At 42.6% G+C, this 20,999-nt stretch overlaps 1 protein-coding gene across 1 annotated transcript in view; it reads right to left on the bottom strand.

Annotated features, from left to right (window-relative positions):
* SLC17A5 (solute carrier family 17 member 5) overlaps positions 1-20,675 on the bottom strand; it is a 51,740-nt gene extending 31,065 nt beyond the window's left edge. Inside the window, exons 1-5 of the mRNA XM_010992692.3 lie at positions 20,476-20,675; positions 7,707-7,903; positions 5,463-5,696; positions 2,858-2,945; positions 456-542 (exon numbers count right to left, since the gene is read on the bottom strand). Of these exons, the coding sequence (XP_010990994.3) occupies positions 456-542; positions 2,858-2,945; positions 5,463-5,696; positions 7,707-7,903; positions 20,476-20,569 (700 nt within the window). The 5' untranslated portion in view covers positions 20,570-20,675. The remainder of the gene's footprint in view (positions 1-455; positions 543-2,857; positions 2,946-5,462; positions 5,697-7,706; positions 7,904-20,475) is intronic.
* Positions 20,676-20,999: the final 324 nt, after the last annotated feature.

Genomic DNA, 20,999 nt, shown 5'->3' with positions numbered 1-20,999 from the left:
GCATAAATGTTTATGTGGTAATCTAACTTAATTAAATATGTGTATTATCCTGCTGTTGAGACTGAGAAATAAAAGCCCTGGGACTAAAACAAACACAAAAGATTGAAATTTCCAAGTGAGAGTATCCTACTTTGCTTGAGAAATATCTTCAAAATACACATCTTTATAATAAACATAGTAATCTCCGATAGCAAGCATGGCATTAAGTCCTGGATTCAGCAGCAGCTCCTACTGAACAAACACTCCAATGTTAACATCAGGTCACAACTCAGCTAGATCGTTTTATCCACATAAACTTGAAAAATAGGTTATCCGTATGTGTTTGAGAGCTCTGTGGTTTAGGAGATGGTGACTGCAGTGAATTGGAGTACATGTTTTTAACCAATTTTAGAACACAATTACATTTTGGATCTGTTGCATTATGTCGTAGGTTATACATTTCTGAATAAACTTACCAAAAAGGTAGAAGACGTACGTCCAATTCATATAGAAGCAGATTATACCAGAAAGAGGAAGAGAAACTACTGTCCCAAGCTGTGCTCCTGGAACAAGGACAAAGAGTTTGTAAACTCTGGGGAGAAATGAACAAAGATGGGGCGAGTCGACTGCCTGTAGACGATGGTAACAGACAAGGGGGAAAGAAGGAGCAGGTTAAATCCTACAGGAGCTGAATGAGCCACAAATGTCAACGAACACCCCGCTCTCTTAGGGGATCATTTACTGGAAAACCCACAATAAGTAAAACACATACATTGATGTGTAGTCTCATTAGTTACAACTATGTAGCTACTGATGAATTAGAAGGTGTCCATCAATAGAAGATCTATTACAACATGAGCTAGTCAATGCCACATTACTAGCACATGGGTTAGAAAGCCAGGGGTTTGGGAACAGGCTCAAAGAGGGTCTCTAAACATAACGTGGTTGCAGCATTCCCCAATGAAAATAGGAATGAAGCTAATCTGCCCCCAATATATTATAGACAATTGTTTCAGATAAATAAATAATAAAATACGTTTTTTAATATTATCTTTTTTTAAAATTAACGGAGGTACTGGGGATTGAACCCGGGACCTTGTGCATGCTAAGCACACACTCTACCACCGAGCTGTACCTCCCCCTCAATAAATAATAAAATGCATTTTAATCACCAAATATAAGACATCTTAGTTAAAGCACAGTGGGAGCTAAAATAATCAGACATTGTTTCTGCTCTCAAGTTTTAGTCTTATATAGGAGATAAATACAAATAAATAGTTATTACATGTTAGAAAGTGTTGGATGTCACAGAGCAATGTTCAAGTTCAAATACAGGACAGATGACCTCTGACCTCCAGAGGTCAGGAAAAGATGCAGGAGCAGCTGGAGACTTTGCAAAGACAAAACAAGGAGGTAAGAAAGAAAACAGAGGCAGGTGCGATGGGGAGCAAAGTAATGGATGAAGGGAAACAGAAAGTGGGTCTGGGAACTTCAAGTATGTGAAGGAAAGAAACAGAAGATAAAGGCTGGGAAGGCTTGAAGTTATTGAAGATCTGCTCAGTGCCAGGCACTCTGTCCAGCGACCAGGAGGCTGAAACGGAGTGGTCAAGACGGGAAAAGATCCCGACCCCCAGTCTGAGCTTAGACTTTACTCAATAGGCAAAGGGGAACCACGGGTAACTCCTGCTCTTGAACATCTTGTAAGATTTTTTACGTCCATCTCCACACACCTGCAAGAATCATCTTAAAATGTACATGGGAACATGTCTCTCTCTTGATTGAAAACCTCTGGTGTCTTCCCACCGTATTTTTGGAAAAAAAAGAAAAGACTCTACATCCCTCCCTGTGGCCTGTCAGCCCTGGTCCTTGTCTATTTCTCTAACCCTGAGCCCTTGTGATTTCCTGCCTGAGAGCCCTTGGTCGTGCCATTCTTTTTTTTTTTTTTTCAAAGAGCTTAATGTTTTATTTATTTGTTGTATTATTTAATTATTTTATTGGGGGGGTAATTAGGTTTATTCATTTTTAGAGGAGGCACTGGGGATTGAACCCAGGACCTCATGCATGCTAAGCATTTGCTCTACCACTTGAGCTATACCCTCCCCTGGACATTCCATTTTGACTGGCTCTTCTTGCTCTTCGCATGACTGGTTCCTCCTCAGCCTTCAGATTTTAGCTTAAAAAGCCACAACAGAGAGGCCTTTCTCAACCACCGTATTTAAAAGAAGTCAAGTCAAAAAGTTTTCATTCAGTGTGTGAGCTGGTAAAGTTATAATTCATATATAAATGCTTGAGCTCACACCTATAGATTAAAATGATAGTGAGTAAAAGCACAGAACAAGTGTCTGATGGGAGGGGCTGGGAGTCAGGATATGCTCATTAGATGATCAAATCAGAAGTCACCAGAGCACATGCTTAGCACGCACGAGGTCCTGGGTTCAATCCCCAGGGCCTCCTTCAAAACTAAATAAATATATAAACCTAATTACCTCCCCCTCAAAAAAGACCTAAATAAAATCACTCTTCAAAAAAAAAAGTCACAATTTCAGCACAAAGGTGTTCAATTTTTCAGCTACTGTCCTTTTTCGTTTGTTGTGTTTGTTTTGGTTGTTGTTAAAACATTCTCTATACCAACATCTGAAAGGGCAGCACGTTTTGAAACAAATGATGGCAGATGGGAAACTGACAGTCAGTGAAGCCACACTGCTTTATGTTGTTGAGCCAAAGAGCGAAATTACTGATAAACTGATACCCCTGAAACTTTCTTTTCCCCTCAAAGGAAGTACCTGATGTTGTGTGACTCCAGCGCGCACCTTTCCCCTGAGGCTGATGTGTAGAAAACAAATTGTAGCAAAAATCTGTAAAAGAATAGTTATCTCACCTGCGTATGAAATGCTGAGAAGCTTGCTTCTCTCGAGGGGGGGTGCCCAGGACGACCACATGGAGTGCATGGCTGGGAATGTGACACCCTGGGGAGGGGAGAGAGACTTCTGATCACACACAAGCAGTTTTGTTAATGCTTCAAATTCACCTGAGTATTCTGCGGTCAGAGAAAATTCTGCGTTAAGACTCAAACTCGAATCAGGTTTCATGGAGAGAGCTGGTCTCTATGGTGCTGAGTGAAAATACCTCATAATGAAGTTCTTTCCAGACCTGAACACAGACTTGTGGGTTCTGTCACCTGGTTTGAGGACTGCAAGGTACAGGCTACAATAAATCTAAAGAACGTGCTGAATGATGACACAAGGGATCCCTCTCAAGGCTAATTTTGCTACTGTATTAGTGAATGAAATGGGAACGCCGCCAATAACTAACTTTTAAAAACACTCAGCTCATACTGTGGGACATTGGAAGAATATCCCAGCTGACCTTGATCAACAGGAAAAAGTGGCCTGTCCAAAAAACGATGAATTCAATTGGAGTGTTTATGGATTTTTTTTATTCTTTTCTGGTGATGATCAGCCTAGTAAATGCCAATTAAGGGAGGGGTAAGATACAGGCAGGGGACGAAGGTAGAAACTACTAGGTATAAAATAAATAGGCTACAAGGACATACTGCACATTATGAGGAATACAGCCAATATTTGATAGTAAGTATAAACGGAGTATAACCTTTGAAAACTGTGGATCACCACGTCGTACACCTGAAATATAATACTGTATGTCAACTACACTTCAATTAAACAACATGTCAGTGGCTGATGTGGAGGGGCCACAGAACAGTGGAGGCAGGGAGGCCCGCAGAGACCGTGGGAGAGCAGGATGCGGGGGTGGGGAGGGAACCTACTCCTTCAATAGCTTCTGGTCGAGTCAAAGCAGCGGAGTCACAGGTCCCCTTGGGGCCACTCACTAGCTGTGCAGCCTCAGAAAGATTAGGTAACCTTCTAGGACTGCAGTTTCTTTATCTGTAAAACAGATACTTCACTGAGGTAAGGAAAAGAGGAACCTGGTAATAGGGATGAGTTTATTTTGTAGTCAAGATGGGTTTATTAGGACATCTCTATTTGATAAGGACACAATAAGAACATTCGGATGAGTGATCAAAGCTTAGACTTAAATAGCACCTGGCAATTTCCAAAGTTTTCTAGTAACTGTCATCACGTCTAAGCTGTGACTGAGGATGGCGCAGGTTTATATATTATGTTTATGCTACTTTCTATATTATGTTTATGCTACATGTTATATATACTGTATTTGTATAACCCTTGTACATATTATATTACAACCTAGATTCAGTGGAGTTATTATTCAAACTCTGATTGTATGACTCCAGTCAGTGTTTTTCCAACAAAGCAGGATACAGTGCTATCTAAAATAACCTTCATGCTATACACCAAACCCAGAGCCACTGTCTTGCTTGAGTTAAAGAAATGTTGAAAGAGAGCAAAATAAAGCTATGCTTTGGTTTCAAGGGTAGAAGTTCAAAGTTAGAAATGAAAAGCTACCCTTACTTAAAGATGGAGATATATATGATGAAATGCAAAGAGAAGCAGAAAGGAAAAGAAAAATAAGGACTAAAATTTTTACAATTAAAAAATTTTAAATGGTGGAGGTTTTAGGAGGAGAAGAAAAAACAGAGATAAAAGTTAATAATAACAATATTAAAAGCAGCAGGAAGGCCAGAAGAATCTTGAACTAAAAGAAGATAGTTACAGGGGGAGGGTACAGCTTAAGTGGTAGACAGTGTGCTTAGCATGCACGAGGTCCTGGGTTCAATCCCCGGTACCTTCTCTAAAGAGAAGTAATTAAATAAATAAACCTAATAACCAACCCCCCAAAAAAAAACTAAAAAAAAAAGTTACATAAAATGATAGATTATTTGTCTCTAAGTTAGAGGACCAGAAAAAAGGACAAATGATAAAGAAAAAGTTCTACGAGCAACAACAAATTTAAAAGTTAGGGGGAGGGTATAGCTCAAGTGGTAGAGTGGACACTTATCATGCATGAAGGCCTGGGTTCAATCCCCAGTACCTCCTCTAAAAATAAATAAATAAACCTCATTACCTCCCCCGACAAAAATATATAAAAGTCTTCTGTACTCCCCCCCAAAAAAAGTTAAACAAGAGAATTTGACAATCTATTGTGGACCACGAGTTTCAGACCTGTCCACTCAGTGACTGAGCTGGGGTAAACGGAGGCAAAAGTTCAAGAGACAGGATGGTCTATCTTCATGGTTTTAACAGTGGTTTATTTTCTTAACTCCTAAAGAAAGAGTGGGTAAGGAGCTATGACGTGTCCCCTCGAAAATGGCTTCTCTAGTCTTCCAGTAAAGCTTCTGATTTCGGGGTGCTTCTGCACGAGACCTCACTGACCACATACAAAATCTACTCAGGTTGTTTTACAGTTGATCATTCTTCTAATTAAAAAAAAACTCCTGGTTACCTTCCAGTGGCATTTTTGGGTTCACACTTATACCAAGGAAGACCTTTAAGAAGACAAGAAACTGATGTAGGGTAAGAAGAAAAACAGATGAGAATAAAAATTACCTCTCCAAGTCCCTCCAGCGCCCTGAGGGCGACGAGGGCTCCAACTCCGAGATCGGCAGCGAGGGGGGTGAACAGGGTGAAGACGGCGGTGCCCAGGATCCCGAATCCCAGCAGCAGCTTCCCCCCGACTCTGCTGGCCATGTATCCTCCGGGAATCTGTGTGATGATGTAGCCATAAAAGAAAGACCCAAGAATCCATCCTTGAGTTTCTGCATCCCACTGGTACCTTTTACCCTATGAAGAGTAGGAGGAAAAATAAACCTTTAAAGACCTTGACCGACTGACTCCTTTCTCTCACTAGCATGTAGTACAGATAAATGTTGTTCTGAACCACTTTCAGACTGAAGAATGCCCAGGCTTTCACGGCAGGTGGGTCGCCGTGATACAGACGTGCAGCTTCTAGAAGCGGATGGGAAATCACTGAAAGTCACAGTTTCAGGAGGGCTTGCTGTTTCATGAAACTAGACTAGGGGGTGAGTTGTTGATGTTTCATAACCTGGGCTTTGGAGCCAGGCCTGGGTTCAGGCTCAGGTCTATTACTTCCTGGATTTATGATCTGGGGAGATTACATGGAAAAGGCCCATAAATAAGGCCTTTGGGTATGGTAGAGCTCAGTGGTGGAGCGTGTGCTTAGCACACACGAGGTCTGGGGCTCAATCCCCAGTACCTCTAGTTAAAAACAAACAAACAAATAAACCTAATTACCTCTCCCACCAAAAAATAACTAAAATAAAAAATAAAGTGTGACACACACTAAGTGTTCACTCAGTGTTGGCTACTCGTGTGCATACATGTAGATAATTAATAGCTCTCCATGTCAGACCAAGCACTTGAACAGGGATATCGAGCGACACAAAAGAGCAAGAATTTAGGGGGAGGGCATAGCTCAGTGGTAGAGTACGGGCTTAGCATGCACGAGGTCCTGGGTTCAATCCAGCACCTCCATTAAAAAAACTGAATAAGTAAATAAACCTAATTACCTCCCCCCCAAATAAAAAACAATTTTTTTAAATGAGAAAGAATTTAAACCAAGCCATGTGAGTGGGAAACGTCCTTTAGTGAGTAGCGACACACAGCAGGGTAATAATCTGGTGACTGAGTATGTGACATCTTTTGCACATGCAGCCGTGTAACCTAGACAACATCTAGCCAACGTGTCAGGAACCGCTCAGGATTTCATTTTACTGTCGACACAGGGCAGATGGAGATACGCAGTACCTGGATCATCAGAAGCGCTTACTGAAAGCAAAGATACAAAGCAAACCCCTAGTTATCTGTGTCTAGGCTAGCAGTCTGGAGATTCTCTGCAGAATTTCAGGGCTGCGTGAAGACTCCAGCAGCTACGGGTTTAGGTGGCGCCAGTGGGTGATGTGTACTCAAATACACAGTCAGCAACACTCTCCAAGTCCCGTGTCAGGGTTTCCGCTAAGTCCTAATTCTGTATGTGTGCTTGTTTGGGCAGAAGCCCTCCTTTCTGTTTGAACGCTCGTGTCTATAAATGGGAGAGGGGACTCACCCTGGTTCCTCTGTGAGCACTGAAGATGGATGAAAATATACTCAAAAGAGGACGCCAGCCCTTCCCCCTCCGTATTGTCTCCCCACGTGATGAGCAAAATAAAGTGCGTAAAACTCAGTTCTGAACAAATGATGAACATGCACGTATCAATTCCCCTATAACAGGAAGCAGGTAGAATTTTGGAAAAGAAATTGACCTGTTCTTACGTTCCTGCAGCTGAGATGATCTAAATTCTCTGCAATAGAAACATTGCAAGTAGTCCAGCTATTAAATAATGGGCCCATGAAAACTATTTAGCAACATCTAAAACAATCCAATTTTCTAGGATGGCAGACAGGTTTTCCCCAAATTCTCTTCTAGGAGAGTACGTTTATGGAGGAAACTGAAAAACTGCTTTTTAAACAGATCAAGGCACAGCAGCAGCTCCTATTATAAGACTGGTAAAACACCAAAGGAAGTGACTCAGAGTTTACTTGAAGAAAGCATTTGTGGGTGGGGAGGGTATAGCTCAGTGGTAAGAGGGTGTGCCTAGCATGCGTGAGGTCCTGGGTTCAATCCCCAGTATCTCCATTAAAAACAGAATTTTTAAAAAATAGATAAACCTAATTACCTCTCCCCAGCTCCCCCCAAATAAGGGTGTTCGTGGTCTCTGCAAGATGAATAAATTCCATATTTTTCCTTGGAAGTATTTCAGGATTAAGAGCGTTTGCTTGGAAAAGAGCACTTACCGTTTGGTTGTGAAGAACTTTTATGGGAGCAGAATGCTCTGCACACTCGCTGGAAGTTCTGTTATCTGCTGCCGTTGAGTTTGAATCTACCATGTCCACTAACGCCACACTCAGATTCACCCGCAATGCATAGAGAACGAAGAAACCACAAAAGGCCAAAAACGCAAGGTTGTAACGAGCAGAGCAGCACACTGGAGCTGGAACGAAGATGGTGGGGGGACTCGCGTTACAAGAGTGGCTCCGATATCCTCTAACATCTATACATAAAACTGGCCTCTAGTATATAATATATATACTGCCCACATCACCGAAAGGTCACTTCTTAGGAGCACACAAGTTAATAAATCCTGACTATTGTTTCTGAGAATATGCTCAGATAAAGCATATCTAAAACCATTTATCAAAGAGAATTTGTTCCTGGTATCCGCAGTTTGGATAAATATTTAACACAGGAGAGCCTGAACTCTAAGATGAGTTTCTGGAAACGTGGAGAAGCAACAGTTTTATCGACTTGGCTCAGAAAAATCTCCACACCAAGAGTCAAAACCAAACCCCCAATCTCTGTCAGCTGGCAAGTATGAGAAAAACAGGTAAGAGGGTTTAATGGCATCGTGACTTCTGGAAAGCTCTCTCCAACAGAGCCAAAGAGTGCTTGCGTGCGCAGCGCACCATGTCCATCACTGATCGTGGGTGAGCAGCCACCGTCCCAGCACCAGAGACAACCGCCACGGCTCGGGCGCGAAACGCCTGCTGACCAGCGTCTTACCTTGAACAGTGTCCTCAGAGGCAGGGTCTGAATCAGAAGCCATGATTAGTACCTAAGGCTCTCCTAAGCTACATGTATCTAAGGATCCGGAACTCAATTTGCGGAAACTGTGACAGTTGCAGCGCCTGTGACAGTTGCTGAGTTGATGGTGCTTAAAGGGCCCACAGTGAGCAGGGCAGTGAAGGAATGTACCACAAGGATCAAAAATAAAAAAAATAGAAAAGGGAGGCAGAGTAGGCTGGAGGAGCCAATGAAAGGAGAGCATGTGAGAGGGGGTGTTTGACCTCATTTCTTTTCTAGTCTAATTATAAGTGGATGCACAGATTTTCTCAGTTTTTCTTCTTTCACTGACTTGCAGAACTGGAGAGGGAATGAGAAGCTGACTTAAGCATGAGTGATCCCTTATTGACAATAAGGAAGTGGCTAAGCCAGGGTTGTACACTTTAAGTTTGGTCAACACTTGAGTGTGTGATGAATTTCTGTTGAAAGGTATGAATGTTTATTTCATTTGCTAATGTCAAGTTAAATACATATATTTGAATATATGTGAGCTTTTGTTTGGCAATGACATATTAGCATTGCGTGCGTGTGTGTGTGTGTGTGTGTGTGTGTGTTTTTCCCCTAGTCCTGGTGTTTGCCTTGACCTAATGTCACACAAGAATACTTTTGTTTTTGCTTTTTTTGGCGGCGGGGGGGCGGGCAGATAATTAGGTTTATTTTCATTTTTTTTTAATGCAGGTACTGGGGATTGAACCCAGGACCTCGAGCATGCTAAACATGCACTAATTTTGTATTTTATTTGTTTCCAGCCTTCTTTAAGAATATATATTTTTTAAAACACAATTTAAAAAATACTTTAGTTATTCAGTTTGTGGGCTTGTGTCGGGGGTTGTTTGGGGAGGATAATTAGGTTTATTTATTTAGTTATTTTGATGGAGGGACTGGGGATTGAACCCAGGACCTTGTGCATGCTAGGCATGTCCTCTGTCACTGAGCTATACCCTTCCCCCAACTTATTATTTCTTATTGGAGGTACTGGGGATTGAACCCAGGACATGCTAAGTGTGAATGCTAAGTGTGTGCTCTACCACTGAACTATACGTGGTAAGCGTTAAGAATACATTTTTCAGGGTACAAAGGTCTTGGTACTGATTCGGACTGCCTGATGCAGACAGAAGCACTGCTGACTACAGCACAACAGTCTTTCCAAGCACATTCATACACTGTGATCCAACTCACTTTTCTATAAGCACTTACACACTTAACAGCTGTCAATTTTTCCTCTGTGCAAGATTTACACCTATTAACAGAGGACTTTTTCTTTGACGTTCCTGGTTCCCTTTTCAGGGGTATGGCTGGTATCAGAACCAGGGCGCCACTGCCACAGTTAGGTCCAGACCTGTGGGAACCGTGTTTCTAAGCATTCACACTGCCTCTGCTACCTGAATCCAGACACATTTGCTCTGCTGCAAACAAACGGGCAGCCGTCTAGTTAAGGACAGTCTGCAAACTGCAAAGGCGTGGTTTGTTTGTTTTTTAAATTGAAGTACAGTTTACAGTGCTGTGTCAATTTCTGGTGTATAGCATAATGTTTCAATCACATATATACATATATATTTTCATTCTCATATTCTTTTTCATTATAGGTTACTACAAGATACTGAATAAAATTCCCTAAGGCATGTTTTCTAGGGGAGCACGTTTTCTTTACCATTGCTCTGGGCTGGACAAGAACATACACACAAGTCTGGATGGAAGACTCATAATCTTTTCAATTTTGGGCAATTAAAATGTGTTTCCCTTGAGTCATTTGGAGCAGGAAAAAAATCCAGATTTAATTACCATCTGCTTTGCCAAGGTACTGTTTTACAAAGTTCATGATCTGCTTCAGCAGAGGAGTGACAAGATGTGATTTATGGTTTAAAGAGCTTCTCTAGTTGCCATGTGGCTATCACAAAGTGGGAGAAGTGTGAACCATGTTGGGGGATGTGGACACAGGGAGACCACTTAAGGGACTAGTGTGACTTTCCAGGTAAGAGATGAAGGTGGCTTAAAATAGAGTGGGGCAGGAGGGCATAGCTCAAGTGGTAGAGTGCATGCCTAGCATGTGTGAGGTCCTGGGTTCAACTCCCAGTGCCTCCTCTAAAAGTACATAAATGAATATATCTAATTACATGCCTCCTCTAAAAGTAAATAAATAAGTGAATAAATCTAATTACCTGTCTCTTCCAAAAAACAAAAAAAAGAAAGAAACATAAAACAAAGCGAAGCATGGGCAATGGAGAGAACTGGATGCACTTGGGATAAATTTACAGGCAGAATTGACAACTTCATTTTCTGTTGCTCTGAGCTGTAATGTTGTTACTCTGTTCTATTATTTGAGTTACCTTAATTTCCTGTATTATCACTTTCTCTCCACGTGATAACTGATTTGGACTCTGATGTACATCATCGTGAGAATCAGATGTGGGGCTAGAAGCTTGGGAAGTCAAAGAAAGGTAAGGAAAATAATTTCAGAGTACTAGTGTTGTTACTTGAAAACCTGAGCTAGAAGTTATGGGTCAGGTAACTGTAACTTATGGGGGCACAATCAATAATCCAAAAACAGTGGGGAGGGTATAGCTCAGTGGTAGAACTCATGCCTAGCATGCAAGAGGTCTTGGGTTCAATCCCCAGTGCCTCCATTAAAAATAAATAAATAAGCCTAATTACTCCCACTCCAAAAAAAGACAATAAAAAGCCAACACAGATGTCACAAATTATATAACTATGGAGTTTTAAGAAATATTTTTAAAATAGCTATTAGCTGTATAAAAATTGTTGATTACAAATCCGTCAGAAAAATTTCATGTCAAGAAAGGGTGGCTGTATACTTCAATTAAAAAAACCCCCAAAACTATACGTCAATTGAAAAAAAAAATAAATTGACATATTGCAACTGACTATACTTCAATTTAAAAAAAAGGGTGGCCAAAAAGCAAAATGTGTCCTTGAACTTGGCTCATATTTGAAACTGGTCCAAGAAGAGCATGCTTGTGTGACGAGGAGAGAACAGCCACTGGGCACCCACCACACCGAAATCGAGTTCAAAGCAAAACCAGGCTTGCATAAGGAACAGAGCGCCCATCACAACAAACTCCAGGAATACGGAGTGGGCGTAGCTGAAGGAACACAGGCTAATGATTTAGATCGAAGCTGACCCAGGAATGCATCTCAGTTCTGATTTCCACGGGTGTGTGGCTATGAGGACGCCACCTAATGGCTTTCGTCATCAGGGGTCTCAGCTCCAAAAGGAGGGTCATGTGAGGCTCGGATAAGGTACTGAAGGGCCGTGTTGCAGGCAGTCAGTAAAAGTGAGTTCCTGGGCTGTCCACCCTGGAGAAAGTTACACTGTGAGTTAAGTGCTACAAGATACGTGGCGTGTAACGCGGGACCAAAGAGCCACCTGAATGTGCTGGGTGTGGTGTCGGGGTCAGGGAGGGCCTCTGGGAGAAAGAACAGTGCTCTTCGCCAATAGGCGGGAAGCCACCAGGCAGGTTAGAGGCAGGATGGCGGTGCAACTGGAGTGGCGGCAGGGACAGGTGTGTGGGAATGAGATAGGGGAGCACAGAAGGAGCAGGACACGCCCAAGGACCAGACGTCGCTGGACTGTGGCTCCGCAGTAACTCTGAGTGGGACAGTGGGGGCTGTGCTTAGTAACAGAACACAAGAGCTGACGTCTATTGGGCCCTTACTGTGTACTCAGAATCACCTCAGGGGTTTCCCTGCACAGGTGACAAGGATTAACTGAGCGGGAACGTGTAAAATGCTCAGAACAGTGCTTAGCACATCGTATGTCTTCAATAACTGTGGGCTACTGTTGTTATTGCTGCTTTTCCTGGATATTAGGAATCGAGGTAATTTGTTAGGGAATCGAGTTTATTTCTCTGAGTGAGAAATCAGGATTTAAAAGAAGAAATAAGACGCCGTTGAAAAGAGTAGGGATGTGAAGTTCCCAGAGAAATATACAGGACTGCTGAGGGGGTAGACGCCCACCCCGAACTGGTGGGAGCGACCTGCCCTTGTGCGTGACCTTGAAGCACTACTCACCTGTACTCAGAGGCCAGCTCTGGGACAGCAGAGGGTTGGCGATGAGATGGATGTGGTGACAGAGCAGAGGGCAGGGGAGTTTATAGAGTTTTGGTAAGAAAATAAAGTGTTAGACTGTGATTCTGACCCAAGAAGCAAGTAAAATGGAGAGCGCTAATGGTTTAGGAAAATGTACACTAGAATACAAAATCTCAGTGAGGGTAGGAGCTTTCGCCCCATGTTGCTCACTGCGGTACACTTTCAGTGCCTACAAAATGTCTGGGAGAGTGGACATACAAATATTTGGGGGTTGAGGGACGAAATTAAACTTACAAGCTTTTGCACAGCAAAGCAAACTGTATATAAACTAAACAAAAAGACAACCTATGGAATAGGAGGAAATATTTGCAACTGACAAGAGCTTAATTTCCAGAATATACAAAGAGCTCATACAACTTAATAACAGAGAAACAAACAGCCCAATCCAAAAATGGGCAGAACACCTAAACAAGCAATTCTTCAATGAAGACTACAAGTGGCCAAGAAGCACATGAAAAGATGCTCAGTATCACTAATTATCAGAGAAATGCAAATCAAAACTACAGTAAGGTTATCACCTCACACCAGTCAGAATGGCCATCATTAAAAAGTTCACAAACGATAAATGCTAGAGAGGGTGTGGAGAAAAGGGAACCCTTCTATGCTGTTGGTAGGAATATAATTTGGTGCAGCCGCTATGGAAAACAGTATGGAGATTTCTTAAAAACTGAAAATAGACTTACTCTATAATCCAGCAATCCCACTCCTGGGCATATATCCAGAGGGAATTCTAATTCAAAAAGATACATGCACCTCAATGTTCATAGCAGCACGGTTTACAATAGCCAAGACATGGAAACAACCTAAATGTCCACTGACAGATGACTGGGTAAAGAAGTCGTGGTCTATATATACAATGGAATACTATTCAGCCATAAAAAAGAATGAAATAATGCCATTTGCAGCAACATGGATGAAACTGGAAATTGTCATACTAAGTGAAGTAAGCCAGAAAGAGAAAGAAAAATACCATATGATATCACTTATATGTGGAATTAAAATTTAAAAAGGACACAAATGAACTTACTCACAAAACAGAAACAGACTTACAGACATAGAAAACAAACTTACGATTACCAGGGGGGTAGGCGGGTGGGAAGGGATAAATTGGGAGTTCAAGATTTGCAGATACTAACTACTATATATAAAATAGATAAACAACAAGTTTCTACTGTAGAGAACAAGGAACTATATGCAATATCTTGTAGTAACCTGTAATGAAAAAGAACATGAATAGAAATAAATGTATGTATACGTATGACTGAAACATTATGCTGTACACCAGAAATTGAAACAACATTGTAAACTGACCATACTTCAATTAAAAAAAAAACAGAACAAAACAAATATTTGGGGGGGTTAAAGGCAGAGAGGTGTTTTCTTGATGGAAGTACACAATTCTACCTAGGAAATACTCTTGACAACAGACAAAACAGACAGGTCTTCTCTCTACTTCTGTGTATGTGTTAACTCTTCCATAAAGAAGTGAGGGGTCGGTGGGTGGAAGGTCCAGATGAAACAAGCGCGTGGTCCAAGTGGAGCAGTTACACAGGTGAGGCAGGAGGGGTCCTAGTAGTGGTTAAAGCAGCCACAGGGAGGACAAGGTCCAAAAGGTGACTAAGGAGGGGAGGAAGTCACTAGACAGGCAGGAGTCTGAGAACAGGGGTAGGGTTGTGGGGGGAGACGTGGTGCTGGATGAGAAGTCGCTCAGATAAGGCAGGAGTTAGTGTAGCAGATGTTGGTGTGGCAGGTGGTAAAGCCTGTGATGAAGAAAGCAGAGTGCCGGGAAGCAGGTGGAGGAGGAAAGCCAGGAGGGAAAGTGGTCCAGCCTGATGGCGCTCAGAGCAGGGAGGGCTGACTGTCCAGAAGCATCAATGTGGAGGAAGGAGGAGTCGATCCCACCAACTATGACAAGGCAGAACACCACCGCCCTGAGACAGCAGTGAGGGGCAGTCAGCCTTCGCTCAGGACAGCGAGGTGCCCGGAGTGAGGGAAGGCTGGAGAAAACTGGAGGATGTCCGGCCTTTCTTCACTGGGGAAGCGCCTGGCCATGGAAAGGCATGGGCCTGGCTGAGCAGTGAGGGGCTCAGTCGCAGGTGCAAAGTCCACGGTCAGGGGCATTGAACTGTAAGGGTGGTGACTTTCTCTACAGGAGGGTGGGCAACGGACTAGTGAACCCCCTGGCCAGGGGATGTGCATTTTAAAAAATTTCCTGTATGTATATGTATACCTGAATCACTTTGCTGGAAAACAATACGGCCAAAAAAAAAAGATTTCCTATCCAAAATGGATAAAATACATTTTGCTTTTTTATTTTAAAAGGGTAATATTTAACTGGCCTTGCCCTGCCTTATGAGTAATTAATTCCCAATAAACCTGAACGTATTCCTAGCTCCCAAATTAATCCCCATTTACGAGAGTAACACCAAATTCCATTACAACAGGCTCAGTCACTTGAAAATTAACACTGATGATCACAACACGACCCAAGGTGGTAGCTGTCTACCAGCACTCCAGACCTCACAAATGAGACCATATTTACACATAAATTCTATCTGTGAGTCACAGAGCTGGGTAACTGAACCTTGAATGTAACCATCTCCCTGCCCTCAAAAGAATAGTAGAGGCAAAAAACAAAAAACAGTGAAAGAAAGCATAGGATGGAGTTTCATAAGCTAGAAAGTCACAAGTTCCAATGGCGTGTGACAGGAAGAATGGGCCTTTATTTTGTGATGCCAGGTTCTCTGAGGAAAGCCGGGTCCAAAGTCTCCATCGATGACAAGGAGGAAGACAGGAACACTCACTATGTGCCAAGCCCCAGCCCAAGCACTTTCACAGTAACCCATGAAGCAGGTGCAGTATTCTCCCTGACTCACAGGGTAGGTTAGGCTAGCTAATTGCTAAACCTCATGCAGTGAGTTAGTGGAACTAGGGTTGGCAACTAGGCAGCCCGTCTCCAGATTCATGCTCTGCCTTTAATTTTAATCTAATCTAATTTAATTTTTTTAATGTTCTGCCTTTAAACATGAAAAAATGTCTTAGGAGCCCCAAAGCTGCTTTCTCCTAATGTGAAGGAGCACATTTTTGGTACTTTGAAATTCCATCCACACCTCATTCATACAAAACTAATAAACCTTCCCTGGGTGGGAGGTGTAAGGAGCGAAGAGTTTTTGTTTGTTTTGTTTGTTTTGTTTCTGTTTGGTTTTTATTGGGAGTGAAGAGTTTTTATGTGTGGGAAGGAAGCTTTAATCTTTGCCCAATCCCCTCCCTTCCTCTTCCCTAAATCAGGCAGAAAAATCTATAACTTCCTGTGGTTTATCAGCACTGAGCCACTCTTCCCCCATCACAATGGTGGGCATCTCTTAAATCCACCTGGCAAAGTAAAGCAAATGCTTCAGAGGCTAACCAGTGTCCCATGATTGAGAATTTTGTCACATTCCATCCATCTGAGAGGTATTCATTCTTAACACCACAGAAACTTGGTTGTGGTCTATATATATACAACGGAATACTACTCAGCCATAGAAAAGAATAAAATAATGCCATTTGCAGCAACATGGATGTGGATGGACCTGGAATTAGCTCTCCCATTGGTGGGAATGTAGTTTGGTGCAGCCATTATGGAAAACAGTATGGAGATTCCTCAAAAAAACTAAAAATAGACACCCTATGATCCAGCAATCCCATTCCTGGGCATATATCTGGAGAAAACTCTAATTCAAAAGCTACATGTTCACAGCAGCACTGTTTACAATAGCCAAGACATGGAAACCTAAATGTCCACTGACAGATGACTGGATAAAGAAGTTGTGGTCTATATATATAGCCATAAAAGAGAATAAAATAATGCCATTTGCAGCAACATGGATGGACAGGGAGATTTCTGTACTAAGTGAAGTGAGTCATACAGAGAAAAAAAATACCATATGATATCACTTATATGTGGAATATTTTTTTAAAAAAGCATACAAATGAATTTATTTATAAAACAGAAACAGACTCACAGACATAGAAGACAAACTTACAGTTACCAAAGGGGTTAAGAGTGTGGGAAGGGATAAATTGGGAGTTTGAGATTTACAAATACACGTTACTATATATAAAATAGTTAAACAACAAGTTTCTTCTGTATAGCACAGGGAGCTATATTCAGTCTCTTGTAGTAACCTATAATGAGGAAGAATATGAAAAGGAATATATAGATGTACATGTATGACTGAAACATGATGCTGTGCACCAGAAATTGACACAGTATTGTAACTGACTAGACTTTAATTTAAATAAATGAATGAATGAATGAATGAATAAATGAATAAATAAAAATCAGCTCTCTTATAAGTAGCACTACGCACAATGTAAAGCAACGTCCTCTTATTCCTGATGGAGCGGGGAACTTTCAAATTTTGAAGGATTCAGCAAAAGTGAAGAAGCATTTTGTAAATGGGAATTTCTCAAATGGAATGCAGACATGGCAGCGCTGTGACCAGGAAGGAGGATGTGGCTAAAATCCAAAAGAATGCTGGCTGGGTCTTAATGTGGCTACAGCAATCTTTGGGAACTTAACCTCTTTGGCTCTAAGTTGTTTACACATAAAATGATGCCCACCGGATGGTAGTTAGTCTCTAAGGCCTTTTAACTGCTGTAAAATTTTATGACTGACATTTTATCAGCTTTTCTCTACTAAAAAACAAAACTATACACACAGGCATGGCTAAGGTACAGCTAATTTCATATGGGTTTGTTTCAGAAACAAACATAAAAGATAAATAAAACATATACAAACACTTGGAAAGAGAAGTTTTAAGGTCTGGTAAAGATTTACTCCTTCAGGAACCAAAACTTGAAAAAACTAATTCTGGATAGAAAGTGTTTTGTTTTGTTTATTTTAACACTCACACTTTCTGAAATGTGCTAAATAAACGTACAGAATTTAAATTAAAAATATAACTAAGGGTCATCTTGTTTATCCTATTAGATGTACATGGTAGATATTATCACTGAGAGCAAATGAGTTAACCCCTGGTGCCTCTTATAAATAAAGCTGTTATAACCCATCTTTTGTCTTTTCCATCTCTTTTCTCAGTGCTCCTCTCTTGTTCCCCTGCCCACAGGACCCTAGACACAGAGCTTAATTTAAAATATTGTTGAGGGGAAGGGAGTAGGAAGGGATACATTGGGAGTTGGAGATTTGCAGATTCTAACACTATATATAAAATAGATAAACAAGTTTCCTCTGTATAGCACAGGGAACTATATTCAGTATCTTGTAGTAACCTACAATGAAAAAGAATATGAAAAGGAATATATGTATGTATATGTATGACTGAAACATTACGCTGTACACCAGAAATTGACACAGCATTGTAAACTGTACTTCAATAAAAAAGAGAAAATACTGTTCACTAATGGAATACCCTATAACTATAGGTTCCTCGTCTCTAAAATCTTTATCATATTTCAAATAGCAAAAAAAAAAAATGTGTTGCTGCCATCTTTACTTCACTTCTGCTCACCAGTGGGTATACAAAGAGCAAAACTAAGAAGGGAAATGGTTACAATGAAGACAGCCACTTCAAATCACAGGGAATAGAGCTAAGATCTATACACTCAACCCATGAATCAGGCAGGGACTGTTTTAAAAAGGAATGAGTTAATTTTTTTTTTTCAGTCTGCTTTACTGAAGTATATTGTACCTGCAATAAAATGCACTTATTTCAAGTGTACAGTTCAGTGAATCTTTACAAATGTATACATCTGTGCACCCTAATCAAGATGCAGAACTTTCTCATCACCCCAAAAAGTAGCCAGTGCCCCTCTGTAGTCAATTCCTTCCTGCCTGTAGCTTCCAGGCAACCACTGATCCGCTTCCTGTTACTACAGGTAAGTTTTACTCGTTCAGGACTTCATTCTGATGGAATCATACAGCAATACGGTGGTTTCTTTTGCTCAGCCTGTATCTGAGATTCACCCATGTTGTTATGTGTACCAGCAGTTTCTTTTTTGTTTGTTCGTTTTGTGGGTGGTTTTTGGGGGGTGGGGATTAGGTTTATGTATATATGTATGTATGTATGTATTTTAATGGAGGTACTGGTGGTTGAACCCAAGACTGTCCTGCTTGCTAAGCATGTGCTCTACCACTGAGCTATACCCTCCACCCCCAGCAGTTTCTTTTTATCACTGAGTATGTGTAGATACACTACAATTTGTTTATCCATTCACCTGCTGATGAACTGATGGATAAGTTGTTTCCAGTTCATTTTTTTTACTATTATGAATAAAGCTGCCATAAACATTGTGGTATTATGGTAATATATGTTTACCTATAACGTAAATTGCCAGTTTTCCAAAGAAGTTGTACCATTTCACACTCTCATGAGCAAAATATGAGAGTTCTAGTTACTCCATATGTTTGCCAACATTTGGCATCTTCAGCCTTTTAAATTTTAGCCATTCTAGTAAGTTTGTAATGGCTCACTGCAGTTTTAATCTGCACTTTTCTGACAACTAATGATGTTTAACATTTAAGCTAAAATTTGATTATATTTATATATTTTTCCCTAATTGCAACAGAATATAGTAATCTCTAGTCTTTCTTATGGTATTTGTTTCTGTATTTCTACACTAGGTTACTTTACAGAAGACGGCTATGAACTCTAACACACATGTCACAGGAAAAGGTCAGTTTATGGAACTAAATCTGACTTCCAGATAAAACGTCACCATGGTACAGTGTTTACAGTGAGATCCACAAAAATAAGCTCCCAGCTGCCAGATGGAGCTATAATGTTGCCACCTGTACTGCCACCATCTAGTAATGTTAAAAAACAAATTTAAAAGATAACAACAGGACTATACTGGTTTTGGTCAGGAAAAGTCAAATTTCTAATTCAACTCTGTTTCTCATGTACACATCTTTGAAACTATAGAATGCATGCAAAGTGACTTATTCTTTGGTTTTAATTTCTTTTTAAAAAGTTCCATCACAAAAGGATCAGACAGCAATATTTTAATTTCCCCAAATTCTGGGAAGATGCGTTGTAAGTACCTCCTTTTCTATTTGTTGCAAGACTTTGGGCAAATTACCTTAGACAGCTACAGAGATCCCATCTTGAGGATAACCAAACTATTTCCTAACTTTAATTGTAGACTGCTACGACGTAATCGTAGACAGCTATTCTACGACGGAAAAAAAAATGTGTGCAGTACTTTTAATATCTCATTGCACAATTTCAAGGTATTCGCTGTGTTATCCAATAATTTCCCTCCGCATACTCACAAACCTTAACCTCAGACCGCTTCTGTCTCCCTTCCAAGCCCAGGGAGCTGGCGACCAGGTCACATGCTGGAGGACGAGCAGCTGTGACAGCAACCGGGCAGCGACAGGGAGGGAAGGACTATGGCTCCGCCCGGCCCTCTACCCTTCAGCCGCAGGTTTCCCCCCCGGTCGGCCCTTCCACAGGGTCTCCCGCTCCATACTACCGAAAACCGCCGGGGGCCCAGGGCTGGCAGCGCCCAGCAGCTCCCCGCCTGGGCCCGCGGGCTGCATCTGCCGGGCCCCGTGGCTGCACCTGCTGGGCCTCGGGGGCTACACCTGCCGGAGTCCCCGGGGCTGCACCTGCCGAGGTCCCGTCCGAGCGTCCACCCGGCCACGCCAGGCCTCACGGTCCCGCCCGCCCCCTGGACCCCAGAGCGGCTTCTTGGCACCCAAGCAGGCGCGGCTGAGGGGACCCTGAGTGGGCTTCCAGTCCTCGAGTCCCTTCGCACCTAAGCAGCTCTGCCCACCCCTACCCTGCGACCGCCACCCGCCCGAAAGCCCCCGTTCGCGCCGCTGCTCACCGGCTTCCGCCCGCGGAGCGCGCTGCAGGAGAGGCGTGCGGTCTGAGCCCTCCTCGCCGTCGGTCGGGGCCAGGTCTGCAACCGGGGACTTCATGGTGTCCCCGAGGAGCCGCGGGACCGACCCACCAAAAAGAGAGCTCCGGCCCGACAGCCGAAGCCCCCGGGCCGAGCAGGCCGGGCGGAGCAGGGCCGCTGGCACCGCCCCGCGGCCACGTAGCGTCACGCGGCCCCGCCCAGGGACGGCTGCTCAGACTCCGCCCCGCCGGCTCCACCCCTGTAGGCCCCGCCCCTCCGACTCCGACTCCGCCCCCGCCGCCATCTTGGGCTCGGGCGTCTCCGCGAAGGGTTAGAGGGGACGGTGGAGGTCAAGGGTCCCGGCTCCCGCGGCGCGTAGAGCGCCTACGTAGCTGGCCCGCTGGTTCGAAGCCTTGCCTGGTCGCCGGTGAACTTGACAACCGTGTTCCCTCCCTTGCGCTCCCTTGTAAAGCTCAGAGGCTGCCCCTCTGGGAGCGGGGGTGACCGGG

This window comes from Camelus dromedarius, chromosome 24 (assembly GCF_036321535.1).
Source record: "Camelus dromedarius isolate mCamDro1 chromosome 24, mCamDro1.pat, whole genome shotgun sequence".
NCBI classification, from domain to species: Eukaryota; Metazoa; Chordata; class Mammalia; order Artiodactyla; family Camelidae; genus Camelus; species Camelus dromedarius.
The sequence above is the reverse complement of the archived record's forward strand: the minus strand, read 5'-3'. Positions and strand labels throughout refer to the sequence as shown.